Source organism: Phocoena sinus, chromosome 11 (genome assembly GCF_008692025.1).
Source record: "Phocoena sinus isolate mPhoSin1 chromosome 11, mPhoSin1.pri, whole genome shotgun sequence".
Taxonomy (NCBI): Eukaryota; Metazoa; Chordata; class Mammalia; order Artiodactyla; family Phocoenidae; genus Phocoena; species Phocoena sinus.
This window is the reverse complement of record NC_045773.1, coordinates 20,674,905-20,694,273: the sequence shown is the minus strand read 5'-3', so window position 1 is coordinate 20,694,273 and position 19,369 is coordinate 20,674,905. Positions and strand designations below refer to the sequence as shown.

Genomic DNA, 19,369 nt, shown 5'->3' with positions numbered 1-19,369 from the left:
ATCTTTAAAAGAATTTTGAGTAGAAGAATCAAGATACAAGGGAATTCACATTGTGTAATTTCTGATTATTTATCTATTGCTGCATAACAAATTACTCCAAAGCTTTTTGGTTTAATACAACAGAAATTATTTATCATTGCTCATGGTTTTTGTGGGTCAGAGATTTGGGGGTGGATTGGAGTGTTTCTGGCTCAGGGGTGCTCATGAAGTTGTAGCCAAATGCCCTTTGGGGCTACAGTCATCTGAAGGCTTGGCTTGGGCTGGGGGATCCATTTCTAAGGTGGTTCAATCATAAGGCTGGCTAGTTGGTGCTGGCTGTTGGTGGGAGACCTCAGTTCCTGTCCACATGGGCCTCTTCTAGTTTCCTCATGGTCCCCTCAGATTGAACAATCTGAAAGTACGCAGAAGTTGCAGTAAACTTTTTTGATAGCCTTAGAGTTTGGTCACACAAACCAGTCTTGATTCAATGTAGGGAGGGATCACCAGGAGACCAGGATCACTGGGGGCCATCTTGGAAGCTGGTTAGCATAATTTCATTTATCTAAAGCTCCCAAATAGGCAAGAATAAACTATATTGCTTAGGTTGGCATATTTAGGTGTTAAAACTATAGAAGAAGAAATGATTACTGTAAAAGTGGTTACGTCTTTGAGGGAAGAAGTTGTAAGTGGACAAAGATTATTATTTGTAAAAGAATACATTTATAGGCTTCCCTGGTGGTGCAGTGGTTGAGAGTCCGCCTGTTGATGTAGGGGACACGGGTTCGTGCCCCGGTCCGGGAAGATCCCACATGCCGCGGAGAGGCTGGGCCCGTGAGCCATGGCCGCTGAGCCTGTGCGTCCGGAGCCTGTGCTCCGCAATGGGAGAGGCCACAACAGTGAGAGGCCCGCGTACCGCAAAAAAAAAAAAAAGGATACATTTATGTTTTGTGCACGTTTCCAAACTGTAACTTATTACATAATTGCAAGAAAAGAAAAGATCTTTAAAAAAAAAAGAGAGAATTGACATTGGAAACAAAGTGTTCTGTTCTCTTTTGTGCCTCAAACATAGATCAGTGGATTCCTAAAGGCTAATTTAAGGTATGGTCAAAAGAGGAACAGAAACAAGGATAGCAACAATCCACAGTAATAATAATATAAAATTAGCCAAGAGTTCTTATGAGTTCCAGACAATATAAAGCAAAGTGCATTATACTGATTTCCTTATTTAATTCTCACTAACACCAAATTAGGTTCTATCACCCCATTTTTACATAAAAGGAAATTGAGATTTGGGTGATTTAGGTATCTTACTTAAGGTCACACAGCTGGTTAGTGGTGGAGCTAGAGAATAGAGCCAGCCAGTAGGCCCTTCTGATGCAGAAAAGGAGGTCAGACTATTACTATACCTTTAAACCTATTTTTGCTTAAATTGAACAAACTCTGGAAACCTTTAGTGAATCAGTCAACTAGTCTTTCTCAGTATGTGAATGGCACATAGTAAGTACTACACAGATATTTTTTAAATGAATAAAGAAATAAAGATTTATTTATTTTACTTATTTCACAAAAGTCTTGTGTGGAGTGTGTCATATGCCATTCACTGGTCTATGTGTTTTACAAGTATTAATTCCTTTGTGGTCCACTCTAATTCATCGCTAAGAAACAAGTCCCTGGGGACCGCCCCTTCTTTTTGTTCCTAGGCCAGAAGTTTTCTATTTTTTCCAGCTACTTGACTTCGATCCCTGGGGCTTGATATTTTAGCATACTACCTTGGCAAACCAATTCAGCAGCAGTGCATTGAGTCTTTACTCCTCACTGGGTTCTAGGGGGAAATAAAGATGAATATATTTTCATCTGCAACCTGACAAATGAGTCCTTGTCTTTTAAAACTTTCTGACACTATTTTGTGCTAACATGGTTGGGAACGTCAAATCCCTTGAGGTTTACCCCAGCTACCTTCACAACAGGAAATGTGCATGTATCTTGGCTTATTTTGGTTTTAGTTCCTTTAATAAGTGCTAAATGATTCATTCGGTTATTTTCCAGCATGATATTTTTCCAGATCTCCCACTAGCAAGTCTGAATGTGTCCACTTGTTGCTCTAATGAAGAGATCTCAGCTTCCTTATCAGAAATGCTACTGGGATACAGGCTAAATTCTGCTCTGATAAATCAGTTCAGACTAGGATAGAGCATTAGTGATGGAGAAGAAATTAGTTCTTTTGTTCCATCAGTATTTGCCCATGTACAAATGGACACTGTGGAAAACCTTCTAAAAATTCTATTTTCACTTGCAATATCCTTGCTCTCATTACAAAAAGAAACAATGTGAGTTTGCTAAAAAAACATACTTTCTTTTACTTGATGGCTAACCCATTCATTTATTCAATAGACAGTTCTTAAACATCCGTTGTGGGCATGGTTGCAGCCCTCTGGGAGCTCACAGTCTGGGCAGGGAGAGGGGTGCGTTGGCTGTGTGTGTGTGGTGGTGATGGGAGTAGGGTTGTGGGGTGGTGGGAGCTGTGTACAGAAGGTTAAGCAGGAAATTACAATACAGGGTACTGGAGATAGTATATCTAGGAAACTTAGGGATGGGGCCCTTAAACCAACAGGGAACTTGATGAAGGTTGGCAGGGTAGAGCAAGGCTTCCTGGAGATAACGTCTGAGCTCAGTCTTAAAGGCTAAAGAAGTGTGTAGGCAAAAGAGGAGAGAAAGGTGCTCCAGACAGAGAGAAATGGACTGGCATATTCCAGGAGCTTCAGCAGTTTGGGGTCACTGGAGCTACTTAACATGGAAGTCAGGGAGTGATCTCACAGGAGGTCCAGAGGGGTAGGAAGATCCAGGACACGGAGAGCTGGGTATCCAATGTTAAAGGGCCTGGTCTTTATTCTGGAGCAATGGGGATCCTAAAATTTTAATCTAGGGAAAGGACAAGATGAGATTTGTGTTCTAGAAAGAGCCCTCTTGAAAAAATTTCAAAAGCATGCCTGCTTTTTGGCCTAGCAATTCAATTTCTAGGCGATTATTGTGGATGGGAGCAAAGATTTAGTTACTAGGTTAGGAGCGAAATTACCTGTAATAGTGAAAAATGGAAAACAATCTAAAGGTCCAGCAATACAGAAATTAGAAAAATAAGTTCTAGTAAATTTACTGAATGGAAAGTATATTTTAAAAACATTAACATGATGTTATAGACAAGGAAAGCCACTTATAATACTACATGAAAGGGAAAAGTAGGTGAGAAGTGGTATATTTAGTATGATCTCCTTCTGAATATTTATTGAAATTATATATATGATATATATATTTATATATAATGATATATATATATATATATATATATATATATATACCTAGGTACAGATATCTCTGGATAGTGGTATTATGGGTGTTTAAAATTCTTTCCCTTTTACTTATCTGTATTTTCTAATGAAAAAAAGTATTACTTTTCTATAAGAAAAATATGTTTTAAATATTTTACATACAAGCCAGTAACCTCACTTTGGTAGCTGTTTATAGGAATTCAGAGAAGCAGGAATGCCCACTTTGGAGTGTATATCTCCTCTTTCTGCTATATTATCTTATGGAATGTTTGGTGTTCTCCTTCTTACTTCAGTTCCTGTGGCCGAAGATAACTTGGAACAAGAATGAAAGCATGACTTTCACTGATAGCTCTGCATTGGGTTTAGAGTCAAAGTCCGGACGAGGGTCAAACCACTCTTCCTCCATTGCCTTGATAACTGTGGGGTGACAGTCACCTGCTGCCACAGCCTGGCTTTGGGCCTCATGAGCTATAAAAGACACTTCTTTTAAAAAATTTTTTTAAATTTTTTTCTAATTTTAAAAATTGAAGTAGATTTATACAGTATTAATTTTAAAAGTACAACGTAGTGATTCGATATTTTATAGATTATATTCCATTTAAAGTTGTTACAAAATGTTGGCTGTATTCCCTATAAAAGCCACTTCTTTGCTTTGAATCTCTCCTTGACGAAATTTTAGTCAGTCTCCTCTGAATCCTCTTCCCAGCTAGGCCTTGACTTTTGGACTTCCACTTGCATTGACCAGTTTTAGCAAGAATCCTGTCAAGTCAGTTGAACCAGCACCTCCCACCCTCAATATCTGATCACCTTTTTCATCCCCGCCATCCCCCAGGAAATATCTGATTACCCGAGCCTGCCTTCAGCAAGAATCCTGTTAGGTCAGTTTAAGCCAAGAATTACACTACACTTTTAGTAATCTTCTACCCACTGACCACATTCCGCACCCCAATACACATTCTGTTTCTTGGATATAAACCCCCACCTTTCCTTGTTGTATTTGAAGTTGAGCCCAATATCTTTCCTCTACTGCAAAACCCCGCGCATTGCAATAGTTCCTACACCTATGGCGATAGTCCCCCTGAATAAAGTTGGGCTTACTTTTCTTCAATAAGTGTCAGAATAATCTTTTCTTTAACAGTTCTTAACAAGGTAAAACTCTCCCCAGACCCATTGCCCAGCTCTTAACCCTGGTGACTCTTCAATTGCTCCATTGCAATCAGCTTCATATCCAAGCTTCACAAATTTTGCATTGGGTTATTTATTAATCATCCTCTTTGCTTTGCTCAAATCAGAACTCAGATAAAGTCTGAAAAATGTATTTGAGTGATATGTCTCTTTTTTTTTCCAGATCATTTTTAAAATCAAGATGTAATTCACATATCTGTCTTTTAAATCTTTAAAAGCCTGTACCAGTTCCTCCTTCCCCTTTATTTCATGCTATTTGTTTTTTGAAGATTTCTCAATGTCTTGTAGAATTTCTCAATATCTCGGTTTGTCTTACTGAATCCTTGTGGTATTATTAACATATTTCTCTCTCATTTTTTTTTCTGTGAATTGGTGGTAGTTTTCATATTTTATACCTTAGATTTCTTCTTTCCTTTCTTTCTTTCTTCCTTCCTTTCTTTCTTTCCTTCTTCCTTTTTCTTTCTCTCTCTCTCTTCCTTCCTCCCTCCCTCCCTTCCTGCCTCCCTTCCTTCCTTCCACTTTCTTTCTTTCTTCCTTTCTTTTCTCCTCCAAGAACTCATCTTTTTCTTGCCCTCAGTGGTTGCTCCTTTTTCAGACACTTGTAGTATTTACCTATCACTTTATTTATCCATGAAATCATTTTCATTCCTATTCCTAAAAAGGCAGGGACCATGTCCTGAGTACAGGGAATACAGGTGGCTCATCATTGCTATTTCCTCTATATCTAGCACATAATGTGGCTGGCACAGAATAGGTGCTCCATAAATAGTTGTTAAGATAAATGAATATAAAAGTATAAATCACACACCAATTATCACTGCCCAGCATTTGCTGCCTTGGGTATGGTTTCTCATTGTGTTGCAAACCTTGACTCAAATCCTGGACTTCAAGCCTCTTGAGGGCAGGAAGGAAGTCAAACACATTCTTGTAGTCTGGGTACCTAACACAATGCCATGTTCATAAGCAGTGCATGTTCAATGCATATTAAAATGGGGACCCTTGCCTATTTATCCTTGCTGGATTTTTAAAAAATTTAATTAAATTAATTAATTTATTATACAGCAGGTTTTTAATAGTTATCTATTTTATACATATTAGTGTATGTATGTCAATCCCAGTCTCCCAATTCATCCCACCACCACCAACCCCCGCCACTTTCCCCCCTTGGTGTCCATACGTCTGTTCTCTACATCTGTGTCTCTATTTCTGCCTTGCAAACTGGTTCATCTGTACCATTTTTCTAGATTCCACATCTATGTGTTAATGTACGATATTTGTTTTTCTCTTTCTGATTTACTTCCTCTGTATGACAGTCTCTAGATCCATCCATGTCTCTAAACATGACCCAGTTTCGTTCCTTTCTATGGCTGAGTAATATTCCATTGTATATATGTACCACTTCTTCTTTATCCATTTGTCTATTGATGGGCATTTAGGTTGCTTCCATGATCTGGCTATTGTAAATAGTGCTGCAATGAACATTGGGGTGCATGTATCGTTTTGAATTATGGTTTTCTCTGGGTATATGCCCAGTAGTGGGATTGCTGGGTCATATGGTAATTCTATTTTTAGTTTATTAAGGAACTTCCATACTGTTCTCCATAGTGGCTGTATCAATTTACATTCTCACCAACAGTGCAAGAGGGTTCCCTTTTCTCCACACCCTCTCCAGCATTTATTGTTTGTAGACTTTTTGATGATGGCCATTCTAACCGGTGTGAGGTGATACCTCATTGTAGTTTTAATTTGCATTTCTCTAATAATTAGTGATGTTGAGCAGCTTTTCACGTGCTTCTTGGCCATCTGTATGTCTTCTTTGGAGAAATGTCTATTTAGGTCTTCTGCCCATTTTTGTTTTTTTAATTGAGCTACATGAGCTGTTTACATATTTTGGAGATTAATCCTTTGTCCGTTGATTTGTTTGCAAATATTTTCTCCCATTCTGAGGATTGTCTTTTCGTCTTGTTTGTAGTTTCCTGTGGTGTGCAAAAGATTTTAAGTTTCATTAGGTCCCATTTGTTTATTTTTATTTCCATTACTCTAGGAGGTGGATCAAAAAAGATCTTGCTGTGATTTATGTCAAAGAGTGTTCTTCCTATGTCTTCCTCTAAGAGTTTTATAGTGTCCTGTCTTACATTTAGATCTTTAATACATTTTGAGTTTATTTTTGTATATGGTGTTAGGGAGTGTTCTAATTTCATTCTTTTACATGTAGCTGTCCAGTTTTCCCAGCACCACTTATTGAAGAGACTGTCTTTTCTCCATTGTATATCCTTGCTTCCTTTGTTATAGATTAGTTGATCATAGGTGTGAGGGTTTATCTCTGGGCTTTCTATCCTGTCCCATTGATCTATATTTCTGTTTTTGTGCCAGTACCATATTGTCTTGATTACTGTAGCTTTGTAGTAGAGTCTGAAGTACGGGAGTCTGATTCCTCCAGCTCCATTTTTTTCCCTCAAGACTGCTTTGGCTCTTCAAGGTCTTTTGTGTCTCCATACAGATTTTAAGATTTTTTTGTTCTAGTTCTGTAAAAATGCTACTGGTAATTTGATAGGGATTTCATTGAATCTGTAGATCGCTTTGGGTAGTATAGTCATTTTCACAATATTGATTCTGTCAATCCAAGAACATGGTATATTTCTTCATCTGTTTGTGTCATCTTTGATTTCTTTCATCAGTGTCTTATAGTTTTCTGAGTACAGGTCTTTTACCTCCTTACGTACGTTTACTTCTAGGTATTTTATTATTTTTGTTGCAATGGTGAATGGGATGGTTTCCTTAATTTCTCTTTCTGATCTTCCATTGTTAGTGTATAGGAATGCAAGAGATTTCTATGCATTAATATTGTATCCTGCAGCTTTACCAAATTCATTGATTAGCTCTAGTAGTTTTCTGGTGGCATCTTTAGGATTCTGTATGTATAGTACCATGTCATCTGCAAACATTGTTAGTTTTACTTCTTCTTTCCCAATTTGTGTTCTGTTTATTTCTTTTTCTCCTCTGATTGCTGTGGCTAGGATTTCCAAAACTATGTTGAATAATAGTGGCAAGAGTGGACATCCTTGTCTTGTTCCTGATCTTAGAGGAAATGCTTTCAGTTTTTCACCATTGAGAATGATATTTGCTGTGGGTTTGTTGTATGTGGCCTTTATTATGTTGAGGTAGATTCCCTCTATGCCCACTTTCTGGAGAGTTTTTATCATAAATGGGTGTTGAATTTTGTCAAAAGTTTTTCTGCATCTATTGAGATGATCATATGGTTTTTATTCTTCAGTTTGTTAATATGGTGTATCACATTGATTGAGTTGCATATATTGAAGAATCGTTGCAAACCTGGGATAAATCCCACTTGATCATGGTATCCTTTTAATGTGTTGTTGGATTCTGTTTGCTAGTATTTTGTTGAGGATTTTTGCTCTATATTCATCAGTGATATTGGTCGGTAATTTTCTTTTTTTGTAGTATCTTTGTCTGGTTTTGGTAGTAGGGTGATTGTGGCCTTGTAGAATGAGTTTGGGAGTGTTCCTTCCTCTGCAATTTTTTTTTTTTTTTGTGGTACGCGGGCCTCTCACCGCTGTGGCTTCTCCCGTTGCGGAGCACAAGCTCCGGACGCGCAGGCTCAGCGGCCATGGCTCACGGGCCCAGGCTCTCCGCGACATGTGGGATCTTCCTGGACCGGGGCACGAACCCGTGTCCCCTGCCTCGGCAGGCGGACTCCCAACCATCTGCGCCACCAGGGAAGCCCCTTCCTCTGCAATTATTTGGAAGAGTTCGAGAAGGATGGGTGTTAGTTCTTCTCTGAATGTTTGATGGAATTCATCTGTGAAGCCATCTGGTCCTGGACTTTTGTTTTTTGGAAGATTTTTAATCACAGTTTCAATTTCAGTGCTTGTGATCGGTCTTTTCATATTTCTGTTTCTTCCTGGATCAGTCTTGGAAGGTTATACCTTTCTAAGAATTTGTCCATTTCTTCCAGGTTGTCCATTTTATTGGCATAGAGTTGCTTGTAGTAGTCTCTTATGATGCTTTGTATTTCTGCGGTGTCCGTTGTAACTTCTCCTGTTTCATTTCTAATTTTATTGATTTGAGTCCTCTCCCTCTTTTTCTTGATGAGTCTGGCTAAAGGTTTATCAACTTTGTTTATCTTCAAAGAACCAGCTTTTAGTTGTATTGATCTTTGCTATAGTTTTCTTTGTTTCTATTTCATTTATTTCTGCTCTGATCTTTATGATTTCTTTCCCCTTGCTGGATTTTTAAGTGCTCCACTAAGAGGTCCATGTGACAAATGTGTAAAAAAAGTAAAGTATTACATAAATATAGGTCATATTATTAATGACAATAATTACAGTCTCTAGCCATTGCCTTGGTGCTTTTAACAGGCATGGTCCTTGGTTGAAATGTATGGAGCTATTGATCTTTATCACCTTTTTAAAAGAAGGGTTTAATTCACTAATGAAGAGGGATTACAGGGGTCATCTGCCAGGGGGCCATCCCCAACTTTTTGTTACATGAATTAATGGTATGGAAGTCCACAGAAAACTGTCCATTAAATGGAGTAAAAGGTTTTTAAGGTAATTACTCAAAGCTCTTTTGGTTGCAAGTGACAGAAGCGTAAACCAAAACAGTTCCACTAAAATGAAAAAAAAAAATTTTGGTTCATATATCTGAAAAGTCCAAGGATATCTGGTTTCAGGTATGGTTGGAACAGGGAGCTGAAACAATGTTATTTTTGTTTTCTATTTCTCAGTTTTGCTTGTTTCCGCTTCTCTTTGATTGTTGATCTTGTCTCATTCTCTCTCGTTTTTGATCAGCTTCCCTTTGGGGCTATAAGTAATAGGCTCTAGCATTCCTTCCATCCAGCACTGTGCTTCCAAGAATCAGACAGTCTTCCCCAGTTGCCCTAGAAGAAAAGTCCCAAGGAGGACTTCTAGTCATGTTAGGGTACTGTGTCCATCTCTAAAGGAATCACCATGGCTAGGAAAATGGACCCACTGGTGGCTCAGGACTAGTCACATATCCATTCCCACTGGGTAGCGATGGCACTGCCATCAGTAACCCTACTATAGGTAATGGAAGAGTAGGACGAACCAAGGGTAGGATGAGATCAGAAGAAAAGGTGTAGGGGGAAAAATAACAGCTATCTCTGTGTACCTATGGGCAAGCTTACTTAGTTGGAGCTAAGTTCAGGTGTGTTAGCTTTTCTGACAGTTTTTTTCCCTTTGGGTTTGGTCCCTTAGGTCTAGCAGGTCACTATTGGATATAATGACAAAATGGACTGTTTCATTATAGTTCTAAAGAGGTTATAAACTACAGTTCTAACTGAAGTCCTTGATAGCCTTTAAAGGTCAACAGACCAAAATTATGCACAAGAATCTTGTTTTCATCTACATTTTCTGGGGAGAGGGTCCATAGCTTTCCTCACATTAAAAGGCTTCTGGTGAACTAGAAGATTAAGAAGACTCCAGTGTTTCTCAACACGGGTACCAATGATATTTGGACAAGACAGTTTGTCATTGTGCAAGATGTATAGCATCTCTGGCCCATACCCCTCAAATGCCTGTAATACCCCAAACTTATGATAATCAACCCCTTCTACCACATTCCAACCACCTACAGTTGAGAAACAAGATGAGACTAGGAGTCTAGACTCAATGTTTCCTGCATGTTTTACATTTCCTCTCCCTTCTGGCAGAGAATAACACTTTAAAAAAAAAAAAAAAACTTTTAACATCTAATTTCCAGCAGTCTCTATCATGGAATCTGGTATCCCATATTCATGAGCACAAAAAGCCTATTTTTCTTAGGAAGGTTCATGTTCTGTCATATTTTAATGGTATGGACCTAATGTGAACTTAAAAATGCCTCATGTGAGGCAAACTAGCAAACAGCCAACTCCTGGGAGGTGCCCATTATTAGTCTAGCCTCCTTAGAGTTTTCTCCCAGGATGATCATTTAATTTATTACTTTTGAAAGGACAAACTCACAGATGAAGTGTTAGTCTGAAAGGAATATCTTCAAGATCTAATAAATAAAACTGACCATTGAGCAGCATTTTTATAGATTACAAATCACTCTCTTGCATTTGACCTTGCAACAGCTTCAAAAAACAAGTTTGCCAATCTCCTCCTTTACAGATGAAGAAATTGAGGCTTCTAGGAATCAAGTGACAAGCTGACGATTACACAGCACTTTAGAGAAGGACTCGGGATTTCAGCTGTGGGTCTTAGAACTTTAAAAGCCACCCTCTAACTCTCTACTTCCTCCCTGATGCCTCAAAACACTTTTAAAAGGAGGAAAACACTCTACTGAAACTAATCAGAGGGAAAGACTGGAAGTTCAAACGAGCCATAACAGAGCCTGTTAATCTGTTACCTAAATGAGTGCCGGGAAGGTGGGGTGGGGGTGGGGGGGTTGACGCTTGTACATTTCACGATCCCCACAACTGCACGTCTGAAATGTCAGGACAATCTCATTTGAGCTCCCAGCCAACTGAGAAATTAAAAGCAGACAGTGACGACGCTGTTTTGTAACTTCGTGCGTTTTAAAATTAACCGCACCTTTCAAGTACCGCTTTAGATTAGAAGTGGCTAATTGGATAAAGGGGAGAGTCATCCAGATGGCTGAACAGTATTGTAAAGGACCAGATTGAGTTAGTTACGGAAAAGGAACGCACAAGAACACTTTCTACGGTACTGTTTTACTTACAAAGTGAAGGAAAGTTCCTCCACTCAGTTCCAAACCGAGGACAAGTGGATTTGTCGCAGCAGCGCTGGGAAGCATGTAGCCTGACAGAAAGTCTTATTTTAAGGGAGGCTTGAAGGCTGAAACTTTTCAGTGTCAAAACCCTTTTTTAAAAAAAATAAGGACTTGGCGTGCCCTCGCGAATGTGTGAGCTGGGAGGAGGAGTGATGGTAGGAGAGCAGGGCTGAGTCCGTTCTTATTAATATTAAATAGCCACGTCTGTACCGTTGAAGCAAGTGGCGAGAGAGGAGGGACAGGAGCTGCTGACATTGACAATGAATCCAAACAGGAGTTGCACTAGCGGTGTCTACCACGTTGCCTCTGCCCTCGCTTGGCCTTCTGGGAATTGTAGTTTTCGGGGCAGCGGCTTTCCTGGCAAGCCGGGAGTACCCCGCCCGGCCGGGACTACAGATCCCAGGCGGCGCCGGGCAGCCGCCCCTCCCGCTCGGGTGCGAGTGTAAACTCCGGGCGCCTGGGTTGGCGGCCGCCGCGGGCCAGCGGGCTGAGCTCTGCACTGCGCGGGGGCGCACCGCTCGGGGGACCCAGGCCCCGCCACCTCCCCTCCGGCCCCAGGCTCGCTTCTCACTTTGGAGCAGTGGGAGGACGGGAAGCGGGAGCCATGCAGTCGGAATCGGGGATCGTGCCGGATTTCGAAGTCGGGGAGGAGTTTCACGAAGAGCCCAAAACCTATTACGAACTCAAGAGTCAACCTCTGAAGAGCAGGTGAGTGGTGACAGCTGGAGGGAGGCGCGGCCGGCGGCTAGGGAACCCCGCGCCTCCCACCCTGGGGCGAGGAAAGCCGCTCGCCGGGGCTCTGGGACAAGGACCCCGTGCCCTTGCCCCGGGGCAGAGGGCGAACTGATCCCCCGCAGTTGGGGGCCGTGACCGCCGGGCCGGTGCGCTAACGGGGTTCTCCGCCCAGGCGCACTTTGGGGGCGCGGCGGGCAGCCCGGGACGGGCCGCGCGGACGAGGGGACCCTCGGTTGGGGATACCAGCTGCTGAGAGCTGTTGGGGGCTGGGGAGTACCGCGGCGCGGAGGTGGGGGAGGAGGAGCGCCGGGCCCGGACGCTGTCCGGATGGGAAGGAGGAAAAAGAGTTTCGAGTGAATCCTTTTCCTGAAGATCCCAGCGGGCTGAAGACTTGGAGAGGGAGAGCTTGGGGTGGATCGAGCGCGATGTTAGAGGGAAGCAATTAGTTCCTGTGTTGTTGCCTCTTAGGAGTCCGACCACCCCTCTGGGAAAACCCGCCCCAGGCGGCCTCCAGGTGAGGTTTCCCAAGGCCCGCCCCTCACCTTCCCGGCCGCTGCACCCCAGCGCGGGAGGGGCGGGGGGTGGCGAGCAGCCGGAGGGGGGTGGCGGGAGCGGGGGGGGCGTGTCTCCTCGTCCAGCTTGAACTCCCCGGGCTATAGGGTTCCGTTCAAATGCAGGCCTTCCCTGGAGGGGAAGAAGCTTTCGGATGGAGAGTTTGGGGGGTGTCCCCTGTTGGGCAGCGACAAGTGTTTAATTCTCTGGGGATTTAAAAAACTTTTTGGGAGAGGAAGGAAGACATCTGCTGTTCTGGCGCCCCACCACCCCTAGTGCCCACTTCCTATGCTGGCTCCATTCCCACTCGTCCATCGGAACGGGTTGGGTGTCTTCCTTTCTCTCTGCCCTGTGGCTACTCAGGACATTTCCAGTGTTTACTAAGAGGGAGATGGTCATTTGAGGCCGTGAGTAGAGAGGGTTTAGTTCCACCTCTCTCAGTGTAAGGTAGGATGAGGTTGAAACTGGAAGGTTCTGCAGTGCTTCTGCACCCTTCTCAGACCTTCCTTCCCGCCCCTCTCGGTGGGTAGGGCCTGGGTGAAGGGCCCTGGCTGGCCGAGGGGAGGAGGGTCCAGAAATCAGGGTGAATCAAGAGAGACAGCTGAATCAGGACTGAGGTGGTGTGATCTTAGCTGCTGGGGCACATGGCTCTGGTACTTGATCCAGTGGAAAGTGTAGCCAGGTTTGCTTCTTTCAGGGCTGTGTGAGAGTCTGAAGCCACTTCGGGGAAGAAAATGTGGGAACAGCGCACCCACTGACTGGGTGGCTGAAGCAGCCTCTTGGCAGGTGCTTAACAGAGCTTGGAAGGAAACCTCCTGTGCAGTTAGTTGCCTAAAACCAGCCTTTAGTTGATGGTTTCTCTTCATAATGGCTGTTTTGTGTGTGAGCCTAGATTGTGTGCATTGGAGGTTGGGGGTGTGGAGTAATAGTGTGTAAAGGGTATTGTTGGTTATGCTCATTGGGGCTTTATCTGCATTCGGCTGAAGGGACCAGTGTTTTACCGAGCAGTCTCTGCTTTTGCTTCTATAAGCAAATGCTTACATGGCCAGAATGAGGGTGTGTGTGTGTGTGTGTGTGTGTGTGTGGTCCTGAAAGAAATAACCGGACTGTTTGGAACCTTTTTGATGGTAGGTGATAAATAATATAAATGAGTTTGAGAGAGCGAGGAAAATGCCATCTGGAAAAACCCAAATGGATGTCATGAAACTCACGTTGGAGCATTTGGGGCCTGTTCTTTTTCAGAGTCGGAAAAAAAAAAAAAGAAAAGAAAAAAGAAAAAGGCTTGCAAGGGTTGAACGTCCTCAGGAGCTAGCTTGCACGTGTAAGGAAAAATTCGGGGATGTGGGAAGCTCTGGCTTCACACGTTGACGCTGGAAACAGGTGCGGGACAGAACTGGTGTGCAGAGGAAGGCTAAATTAAAAACGCTGTAAAACTTGTCTGTGGAGCAGACACATGCTCTTTGAAATAAACCAGTGAAATAAAATCTGTGAATAAATATATGGGGTTGGCAAAATTTCCGTATAGTACTGTTTTCCACAGTTGTCTCATGTACTGTCATCAACATCTGTTGTATGACTCTACAAGGGCTGCACGTTCAGGGCCTCCTCGTGGCTTTTTGTCGTTAAGTCTTTGTCGGGGCACCTCCCTTTTTAAAATTTTGCTTAGAAAAAGTTGAAATTGGAAGGTGAAGACTGCTGCAACTATTTTGTCTCTCAGTTTTCTTTTCTGGATTGTCTCTTGGAGTTGAAAATATGTCTAGAATCTGCCCACTTGTCACCAACTCCTCTGCCTCCACTTTGGTTCAAACTGCCACCCGCCCTCACCTGGGTGACTGTCCCTTACCTGGTCTCCTGCCTTCGTCCTTACCCGCTTTCAGTGGTTTTTTCACACAGGAGCCAAAATGTTCCTGTTAAAGCTGGTGTTCAACCTAGGAGTGATTTGCCCCCCAGGTGTCATTTGGCAATGTCTGGAGACATTTTTGGTTGCCACAATGGATGGGGGTTGCTACTGGCCTCTAGTAAGTAGAGGCCAGAGATGCTGCTAAACATTCTCCAGTACACAGGACAGCCCCACAATGAAGAATTATCTGACCCCAAATTGTCACTGCTGAGGTTGAGAAACCCCATGTTAAAATGTGTTACATCATGTCATTCTCTCCTCAGAACCCTCAAAACACTCCAGTAGCTCCTAATATCAGTAAAACTCGAGACCCTTAAAATGGTACCAGGCAGATTGTATGGGAAAGCTTCCTGTCTGCTCTCACTGTATCTCCTGCTGCCACTCTCCTGGCTCCCTCCGCTCCAGCCAGTGTCCTCACCATTCCCGGAATACTCCAGACCCTTCCACCTCTGGGCCTTTGTATGTTGCACTTGCTGACCCCTCTTTCTCTCTTTGTCCAGAGAGCAATAGCATTCGTTCCTTCCCCAACCAACTTCACATCTTCCTTTAAATGTCATTCCCACCGAGCCTACTTGATCACGCTCTATGCAGTGGCTCTCCCTCCAAACTCTCAGTCTTCCTCGCCCTGCTCTGTTTTTTTCCGTAGTACTTACATTATAACATAGTCTATACTTTTCTAATGTGTTCCATTTATGATATGTTTCTCCACACTAGACTGCAGGGTCCAAGGGGGCAGGGACTTCTGTCTCTTCCTTGTTTACTGTGGTGTCCCCAGAGCCTAGAACAGAGTTTCTCAACCTCAGTGCTGTTGACATCTTAGACTGGATAGCTCTTTGATGTGGGACTATCCTGGGCATTGCAGGATATTTAACAGCATCCCAGGCCTCCACCTGCTAGAGGCCAGTAGCTCCCCTCCCTCAGCTGTGACAACCAAATTTGTCTGCAGACACCACCAGTGTCCACAGGGGACAGACTCACCCCTGTTGCAGGTTGACTGGCCTAGGACAATGCCTGGCCCAGTAGTGTTTTGTCGTTTTAATATGTGTTGCTTTGTCCCTTTGCATCCCACTCAGGATGGGGGGTTTGGTTCTGGTTTCTTTTAAAATAGGTATCCACCAGGATCTGTCCAAAGAGGAGTTTTATATTCTTCATTTGGGCTAAGCTCAGATGTGCAGGTGTTTGATGAGGAGAGACAGTTTCATTCCTAACCCAGATCTCCTGGCCTTTAGGAGTGTGAAGCTGATGGGTTTACATGACGGGAACCGCGTTTTGTTCACAGGGACTGGCAAAGCTGTGTCGTACGGTGGAAGACACACACTATGAGAAAAGGTTCTCATGAAGAACTGTTTGCAGTTTGGTTCCTCCCCAAAGGTTTTTGAAACATTTGTGTGTTCTCCTGGGAATGAGCCCTGAATGGTGGGTGGCAGAGGAAGAGTGCCGAATATGAGGGGGTGAACCCAGAATTCACACGTTGGCACAGTCGGGTCAGGGTCAGATGTGGAACTGTTGAATGGGCTCCTAGCAGGGAAGGGACTCTGTAGGGCTTTGGGTCCTGAAAAAAAAACATTAAAAGCTATGGTAGCATCTTTCAGGTTCATGGTTCTTCTGTTTCATTTACGCGGTGCTAAATTCTGTGATTTTGTAGCTGCTAATGCCCTTTTCCTGGGCAGACTTCAGAATTGGCTTAATCTAATTCCAGTTTCTCCTCTACTCAAAGTTTTAATAATGGTTTAGATAATGGTTATTTAACTTCCCACAAATAAGAAATGGGAATGGAAGTATTAGGTTTATAGTGGCAGGACGAGATACAGCAGTGGTTCCCAAATGCTGATTCAAAGAGGTGTGTGTGAAGCAGTCACAGGTTTGTGTCAAAATGACAAAGAAAAAAGCTGTTGTGTCACATGCACGCACACACACATGTATTTCTATGCAAGGCTACTGTCATTTCTTTGACTTATTCTGAGATTTTTCCCTCCTGTCTTCCTACTAAACATACCCTTTCGTTTATGAAATGATAATCCATTCTTGGCAAGACAGAACTGTACATCTTTTATTGATTTCTGAAAGTTTTCTTGATTTTTTTTATCTGTCCAATCCGCAGGGAACTACTTTGCATGGAGATTAAGAGCATTGTTCTGGCATTTGTGTCTGTCCCTAACAAGCTGGGTGACCTTGGGGAGGCTGGGTGACCTTTAACCTCAGTTTCTTCATCTGGCAAGTGGGGGGGCCTGCCTCCTAGGAGTCTTAAGGACATTAACTGTGATATTGGCTATGGAAAAGTATTAGCATGGTGCTGGGCACATGGTAAATGCTCCGTAAATGTTAGCAGATGTTGTTCTTGTTGTTATTTCTTTATTACTTAGCAGAGAGTCCTGACCTTCCATAAAGGGTTCGCGTTTGGTTGACTCTGGCTTTCTTCTCTAAGGCCAGTGTTTTTATGCCATAAAATTACCCCCAAGTTTGGTAAAACCCTTTTTGCTTTCCTCCTAATGAGGTGCTGCAGATAAATCTTTCACGTTTTATAATTTTGTTCCGGTCCTTAACAGTTTCTTTATGCTGGTTTAAAAAAAAAAACAGTTGTGGTGTCAGCACATACATACAAATTCATATTCAACATATATCTGTTGAGTACATGCAAATTAATACCAATAAACCCAACTAACATTAACTGAGGCCACACTGTGTGCCAGCCTCTGTTCTAAGTGTTTTTATGTGTGTTAACTTAATCTTGCAAAACCCACATAAAATGATAATAATAAATGAGAAAAATAGTGTTAATTATAATTTTGAAACCAGGTAAAACTTATGCAGTGCTTACTACATGCCAGGAATGATTCTGAATATTTTACTTGAATTAACACAGTTAATTCTCACTTCAACCTTTGGTGTATGTATTTTTATTATTCTCATTTTACAGAGAAGAAAACTAAGGCATAGTAAGTAGATGGGCCTGGATCTGGCTCTGGGCCCGTGCTCTCATGTGCTGGTCTGTGCTGCCGTGTGCAAGGCGCGGGGCCTGCCCATGGGGAATCATGCTGCACCTTCTCCAGAACTTGCCTCAGTGGGGTGAGGGAAAGAGAACATGTAGATCCAGCCAGACAAACAGGATGGAGTGTGATCACCGTGGGGCGTGGGCATCAGCAATGGGAATTTAATAGAGGAAGGGAAATTGAGGCTCAATTTTGTCAGTGAATAAGCATATTCAATTTGGCCTTGAAGGTCGAGCAATACTCAAATATATTTCTTTATAACATTAAATAAAATGTTAGACGCCTTGGAAGGCATAAGCTTAAAACAGACTTTTAGGATTTCTGATTGCCTTTTATATTTCTAACCAGAATCCCAGCTCTTCCTTGTGGTCTTTGGGCACCTGGGGTGGCAGAGACTGGATGCATGTGGACAGGTTCAGAAGTAGCTGTGCTTAAGTGCTGTGCCCATGGCTTTGCCACTTAACACCCGTGTCTGCGTTCAAGAAAAGATGCTTAGCCTCTTGGAGTGTCGATTTCTTTACCTGTAAAGTGGGATCAGCAGAACCATCCTCTTAGGGTTGGTGAGGTTTTAAAAGTGAGAAAACACATGTAAAAGTGCTTTGCAGGGTGCCTAGCACATGTTAGTAGGTAATATCAGTTCCTTCTCTTCTACTTTACCATGATTGCAATTTTCCCCCTCCTTATAACAGCAATAAAGCATGTACAGAATTACGTATCTGAAGCAAAATAGACAAGGTTGGGGTGCCTTAACCTGGCAGGTGTTCAGATCTTATTATGCAAATTGCTTGTGTGATATGATTAGATGGAAAACTTGATTAAAGTGGAATTCTAAGTGTTGGTTTTGTGTGTTATTGGAGATTTCCTTTTCCTGAGTACTGCTATTTATAGAATTATTTAAGTGTATGGATGTGTGTGTGTTTTTAATTCCCTTTTGAGTTCTTCAGGGCAGTTTGCACAGGCTGATGTTTATATCTGCTCCAGTTGTGCAAGAAGTGGAAAATATCCTTTTTTTAGAACAGGTCACATGTGCTTACTGTCAGGAATAGGACCTCAGTGTAAAAAAATGTATCTTGGGACAAATCAAAGTTACTAAATTTCTGCTTCCAACTGCTTTGTTTCAGAACTGGCAGTATTAGGATAAATAATAGGGGGGAAAAAAACTCTGGCTAAATGTTTTTTTGTCATTTTTCAAGGACAGTAAGCAAGAGTTTCATTTATTTTGTGTGTGTGTTTTAAGCATGAAACGTACTTTGCTGTTAGGTTCATCTCATCAAACTAAATTATAAAAATATGTTTGACTCTTCTCCAAATATGCATTATTTGAAGAAAATAGTCCAGAAGATGGGTCAAAGATAGTTAATGTAGTCACCACAGGCTTTTGAAATTGTAAAGACAAATGTGAAGTTTATAAGGAGGATTTTGTGAGTCTGGTGAACACTGTGTACTTGAGGGCAAGGAATTAAAGCAAGCCATGAAGTCTGCATCTTTCCTGAGGCAGCTGAGGGCTGAGGGTGAGAGGACCTGCAGGCAGGTCTGGGATCTCTGTTGAAACTCGCACACCTCTTTCTGTTCCTGAGGACTTGGGGTACGCAGGCCTCTCACTGTTGTGGCCTCTCCCGTTGCGGAGCACAGGCTCCGGACGTGCAGGCTCAGCGGCCATGGCTCACGGGCCCAGCCGCTGCGAGGCATGTGGGATCTTCCCGGACTGGGGCACGAACTCGCGTCCCCTGCATTGGCAGGCGGACTCTCAACCACTGCACCACCAGGGGAGCCCTAGGTTGGGTCTTAAACATGGCATCCTTCTTTCTTTGCTGCGTCTTTCTTTCCGTGACCTCTCTTGCACATCATGAAGAATAAAGACGTACACCTTTGGAGTGTTTACACAGAAGTTGAACCAGGGCAGGCTGAGAGGGATGCAGTGCTTTGGAGAGTGGTGATACCGGTGAGAG

The 19,369-nt window shown here is 42.7% G+C and overlaps 1 protein-coding gene across 7 annotated transcripts in view; it reads left to right on the top strand.

Moving 5' to 3' along the window:
* Positions 1–11,704: 11,704 nt before the first annotated feature.
* The window catches only part of MITF (melanocyte inducing transcription factor), a 224,366-nt gene continuing 216,701 nt past the window's right edge, over positions 11,705–19,369 (top strand). For 5 of the 7 annotated variants that reach the window (XM_032649226.1, XM_032649224.1, XM_032649235.1 and 2 more), the window contains exon 1: positions 11,720–11,951. In XM_032649226.1, the coding sequence (XP_032505117.1) occupies positions 11,848–11,951 (104 nt within the window). In that variant the 5' untranslated portion in view covers positions 11,720–11,847. Of the gene's footprint in view, positions 11,952–19,369 lie in introns of all 7 variants that reach the window. The other 2 variants (XM_032649225.1, XM_032649223.1) reach the window with 2 other exon arrangements.